At 41.7% G+C, this 6,000-nt stretch overlaps 1 protein-coding gene across 15 annotated transcripts in view; it reads left to right on the plus strand.

Annotated features, from left to right (window-relative positions):
- Window positions 1-6,000, plus strand: part of DOCK9 (dedicator of cytokinesis 9) — a 275,356-nt gene that overhangs the window by 171,469 nt on the left and 97,887 nt on the right. For all 15 annotated transcript variants that reach the window (XM_027776290.1, XM_027776287.1, XM_027776288.1 and 12 more), the window contains one exon: window positions 4,696-4,829. In XM_027776290.1, the coding sequence (XP_027632091.1) occupies window positions 4,696-4,829 (134 nt within the window). The remainder of the gene's footprint in view (window positions 1-4,695; window positions 4,830-6,000) is intronic.

Consider the following 6,000-nt stretch of genomic DNA (forward strand, 5'->3'; position numbering starts at 1 on the left):
GGGGGGCCTTCAACTCTGTCTCTCTCCTGCTGTGCCTACATGTTCAGCTGCTCTTCTAGAAATAGGGAAGGGAACCTTTTTTAGAACGTTTGGTCTGCAGCAATTCACACACTAGCTTTATAGTCAGACAGATGAGGCTTCGGATCTAGATTTGACCATACTAGCTGCCACGGATTGCATGTCCACTTTTGCCTCCAGACCGTATCTCCATAGCAGAGTCACTGTGAGGAATAAAGGGCAAATACGGTGTTTACAGTGCTTGGCGCAACGAGGAGTCAGATGAGTCCAAACATCCCCTCACTGCCGTTTGGTCATTTCCACAAAGTTCTGAATGCTTCTGTTTGACTCATTCGACTATTTGACTTCTCCAGTTTAGAATTCACCTTGTTAGGATCTGAGATGTTTTGGGAATTTTGACATGAGTTGGCCTTCAATTGCTCTGTGTTCATGGTACAGTTATGAAAAGTTCTTGAGATTGATATAATCTCTTCTCACTTTCTTGAGTTCTAAGACCCAAATTTGTTTTTTGTAAGAATGCACTACAAAAAGCTTTTTTTTTCCTTTCAGTTTTTGCCATAAGGCATGTGTGTTCACTGGGGACAGACAGAGAGAGACAGTGAGAGGGAAAGTGAGAAATTACCTTCTGGGAGGCTGACCTTGCTACAACCCCTTCTCATCCATTCTCCTCCTAGAATTTTGGGTACACATGCCCAGTGTAATTTTCTTTTTTATTATTATTATCTTTTATTTATTTATTTTGGGGGGAGAGGTTTTTTGCTATAGGGCGTGTGCGCTCCCCAGACAGACAGACAGAGACATAGAGACAAAGCGAGAAATCACCCCCCAGGGGGGATGGTCATGCCGCAATCCCTTCTCTTCCATTCTCCTCTCGGAATCTTGGGCACGCACGCACATGCACCCAGCGTGAGTTTTAAGCCACCAGTTCCGGGACGTGAACCACGGTCGACTACGTGGGAGTCCAGCAACATAGCCATTACGCTAACTGCTGGTCCCTGCTAGCGTAATTTTCAAGCTGCGGTTGACCGTGTGGAAGTCCAGTGCCTTAACCACTGTGCCATTGCTGGCCCCCACTAAAAGCTTTTTTATATTCAGGTTTCACATTTCTTCTCATCTTGGAAAAACCTAAATCCTTGTTCCCTTTTAGGTAAGCCTTCCAAGGAAACCTCATCTTTGAACTGGGTTATTAGTTTTCTTCTGGTAGCTTTAGTAGGTTTTTTTTTTTTTTTTTTTTTTTTTCCCATTCATCAGGAACTATCCAATCCATTCAAGAGCAGACTTTCTCCCTATATCTCTGTTCAGAAGAAATCTTATTTCCACACTGATTGAGAATGTGCCCTTACTAGGTTTTTCAATGTCTTTGGAGCATGGTGCTTGATCATTTCTAAAGCTGATTCATTGTCTGGATTAAAAAACCACTCTGAGATTATATTCATTTTAAAAGGCAAACATTTTTAGGCTCATGGTTTCTTTTTCCACCTACTCAGTGTATTGCATTTTTTGTACATATCAGAGAAGAGTGAACAAATTTCTTTCCCTTTTATTCACAAGTTGTTTAAGGTCTTTAAAAGCTATGCACTGGGAGGATATGAAATACAAACACACATACACAAACACATACATAACAGGAATGAACTAAGCATGTTGATTTAGATTTATTGCATTTCCATCTGTTTGCCTTAAATTAGGAGTATAGTTCTGGAATCAAGTCTAGAACTTAGAATTTTGGGTCTAATTTTTCCTTTTACTGAGAGCCTCTTTCTCCTGAGTTCTGTGTTCTCCATTTAAAATGAAGCATGGTTATATTAGGAAAATTATAATTGTTATTTTGTCCTAGTGTATATTTCTTTTCTCTCTGACTATAGAAAAGGCTCATAGTTTTTTCATAGGCTTTTCACTACTTCCTTATGACAATCAATTGCACAGTTTCTATCCTGGTAAGATGCATCCTACGGCAGACAGGAAGGCCCAAAGATCTACATGTTTTAACCTTCACTTATATTTTTTAATTTCCTTGGTTCTTCTTTTCTTGGTTTCAGTACACTGAATCAGTTTCAGGGACAGCAGTGGATAAACCTGAGTGTTTTGTAGGGGAGGGATTTATGACCTTGGTGTCATGGGTCTTTCTTCTAAGGATGAAGACCGTCTTGACATTGTCTGAGAAATGAGGAGTGTGTTCCCTTTTCCATCGTATTTAAAAGTGTGACAACTGAGTGACTTATAGAAATTCTCCTGGTGCAACCCAAAAGTTATTCATTTGTCTTTTAACTTAGAAGTGTCTCAGTCCAGGGCCAGCCCTGTAGCACAGAGTTAGCACTGTATAGAGGGAGCCAGATCCTACATGGCTAACTGATGTTCGAATCCCAGCTCCACTGGCTTGAAAAACCAGTGTGTGTCTGTGCAAGCCCAGAGTCCTGACAGGATGGAGAATGGAGGAAGCAGTCGTGATGTGACCAGTCCCCACTGAGGGGTGTTTTCTCTCTCTCCCTCTCTGGCTCTCTTTTGCAAAGACATACACCCTCTGGCAATCAAAGAGGGAAAAAATAATTGTCTCAGTCTATGGCAGCTAATTTGCCTGCTGAAATGTGAAGACGACCGGCCTGTTGTGAGGTGGTGGTCACAGCATCTTCACCTTGTATCTGGAAGGCTGTGCTTACAGCTGCCGAGCACTATGCCAAGATATCCTCATGCCATCTGCAAAACCAGCCAGGCCTTCCCATTGCAGCACAAATGCATGGTGTGGTTTAGCACAGAATGTGCAAGTCCGGAGAGTCATTTTTAATTACGTGATTTACTTAAATCTTATCTAAGCAGGAAGTCTATTTATTGCCTTAAGAAATTCCACAGTACCGAGGCTGATGTCTGCCTTCAGATGCTATTTTTTTCAAGAACAGTACAAATTTGATTCCCAAGTTACATCTCCTTTCTGCTCATAATTGTTTATAACAGAGATTTCTGAATATTCTCAGATCACAGCCCCCTATTGTCACAGTAATTTTCACTATGGTGTTCCCCAGGCCAAAAGAAACACTGAATTATGTTTACTAGGCACTTATGGCCAAATAACTTAATAACTACTTATATTCTAACAACTCAGTAAGCATTTGAAAAAAATAATGTATAAAAGTTTAAAGAAAAATACTTTAATTTTATTTTAATGACCTTATCTATTACAAATAACTTATGTGTGCATATTAAACACTCACAACTTCTTAAAGTTTGAAATCAGATTATTCACCACCATCCTCGTTTCCTTCCACACTGATTTTCAGCTAGTACTTGCTTTTTATCATAGAAACCACGAAATACCCAACGTCACAATGGTATGAGATTATCAAAGGAACATGCACAACCTAATGCTGAAACGGCGGGTTCTGGCCAGTGTTGAGTATCATTGTGTTTTCCTTGAAGTTTAAAAATATCTCAGTTGGGTTCTAACTGAAAAAAATAAAGTAAAATAGCCCATGATGCTTCTCAGAGTTTGCTAAGGCACCTTCGCACATACAGTGCGAGTACCCAAGTTCGTTATGTGATTTAATCTTTTGATTTGACAGTTGAAGATATCTTTTACTTTTTAAAGTCTTCATTCTATCTTGTTCTGAAACTGGTCCTCAAAAGTGTGCCCCTTTAATCTTAACAAAGGTGACTTCTAATAAACAAATAGATACATTAGAATGTTTTTGAGTAACGTTTATTTTTATTTTACTCTTTATAACCCAGTTTTATTTTTTTAAAGAATTATTTATATAATTTTATTTATTATTATTTTAAATTTGCTAGGGGACATATGTGTTTGCCAGAAAGAGAGGGAAAGTAAGAAAGTAAGCCACCAGGTCTGGGACTCAAACCGCAGTCTGCTCTGTGGGAGTCCAGCGCCATGACACGTGCTGACTTCAGTGACCTGGTTTTATAAAGGGAAAGCAATTGAGGGAACCAGCAGTTAGCGTAATGGCTATGTCGCTGGATTCCCACGTAGTCGACCGCGGTTCGTGTCCCGGACCCGGTGGCTTAGAACTCATGTGGGAGTCCAGCACCTAAACCACAGCACCTGGGGCTGAAGCACAATGTCTTAGCATGGTGTGCCATTGCAGCTAGGCTATGAACTAATTTGGTTCTCTTATCTACAAAAATACAATGGCATGAAAGCCACCCGTATTTTTCTATTCAATTTTTATTATTTTAGGAGTAAAACATGAATCATTCAACTCATTAGAAACCATTTAATAGTTGAAGCTCTCCTGAGCTCTTAAAAAAATTTGAGACTGGGAACCAGCAGTTAGCGTAATGGCTATGTCATTGGACTCCCACATAGTTAACCGCGGTTCGTGTCCCGGACCCGGTGGCTTAAAACTCATGCCGGGTGCGTGTGCGTGCGTGCCCAAGATCCCGAGAGGAGAATGGAGGAGAAGGGATTGCGGCGTGACCATCCCCCCTGGGGGGTGATTTCTCGCTTTCTGTCTCTATGTCTCTCTCTGTCTGTCTGGCGAGCGCACGTGCCCTACAGTGAAAATCTCTCCAAAAAAAAAAAAAAAAAGGGAAAGCAATTGAATGCTGCTCCTGAGTCAGTGTCCTAGCAGAAAAGTGAGTGCCATAAAAGCAATTTCCTTAAAGCGCAGTATTTGAGTTTATTTTCCTCTTTCCTACTGAAACGTTGGTCTTGGCTTAATTTCTATCTAGCTTCTCCATATACAACTTCGACTCCAAACATTAACAGTGTGAGAAATGCTGATTCGAGAGGATCTCTCATAAGCACAGATTCGGGTAACAGCCTTCCAGAAAGGAATAGTGAGAAGAGCAATTCCCTGGATAAGGTAACTTTTCACACAATACCAGCTTTTCTTCCAACTGATGGATTTAACCCAAAGTAAACAGGCTTCATTCATGTTGTAGTGTCTGTTCACCGTGGGCTTTTGTGTCTTAAAGAAGTCATTCCCCTGGAGTAGATGATGAGAACTTTATCTAAGATTGAGGCCCTTTCCCTTAGATCAGGGTGATGTTGGCAGTGGAGCACCTTGAGTAAGTGGTTCCAGACGACTAGGGACCAAAAAGGCACCCATTTCGAATGCCCAAGAACACCACCTATCACACAGCTAGCTACCCATGCATATGGGTGGTAGGTCCAAAGCCAGCCCAGAAAAAATACCCTGATCCCACAGTGGTTCATCATAAGGCTGGAAGTGAAGTCACCCTTTCCTCACTGCTCCCCTTCCAACACAACACTTCATCCTCTTCATTTTTTTCCTTAAAATTACTGATGGCCTAGACTATGTGGAACTTTCTGGGGAAGCATAAGGCTTGACTCTACACCTGGAACGACAGTAGATTGATACCACCTTGACTACTGATTTCCCAAGTTATTTCAGGCTACAGGCAGGCACCCATACCAATAAACAGGCGAACCGTTGAGGGATATAATATAGTCCAGTTCTCGGAAAATGTCTGGAAGACATCCTCCCTCAGTGTCAGGTTGGTCATCTTGTCACATACTCCAGGTCTGGCGCTGATGTGATTATCTTAAATGCCATTGTGTTGAGGTGCAGGCATCTCAGTGCAGGTATGTCATGATGTGTTGAACTTTTCCCTTGACCTCAACATGCCTTCGTGTGTAGAGGGAGAAGCTGCTCAGAAGGCACTCCGCTTGTGTCATACGCAGTGCTGGAGAGGAGGAGGAGAGCTGCCAGTCAGCCAGGAAAAACCGGGTCACTGTGGACTTTTCCCTTCTAACGATTCCACCTTTGCCAGAGGAAGCATTGCATGCTGCACCCGCCCTCCCCCTGCAGGAAGTACTGAGTTCTAGTGACTGACTGAGCGGGCGTGCCAGATGATGCGTTCATGCCAGTTTTGCCACTAATAGCACCTTTATTTCTTCCTGAAATAAAAATATTCACAGCTCTTATTAAACCTATTATATATCTATATATAGATAGATAGATATACACATACATATACACACACACACACACACACACACACACACACACA

This window comes from Tupaia chinensis, unplaced genomic scaffold (genome assembly GCF_000334495.1).
Source record: "Tupaia chinensis unplaced genomic scaffold, TupChi_1.0 Scaffold000057_1, whole genome shotgun sequence".
NCBI classification, from domain to species: Eukaryota; Metazoa; Chordata; class Mammalia; order Scandentia; family Tupaiidae; genus Tupaia; species Tupaia belangeri.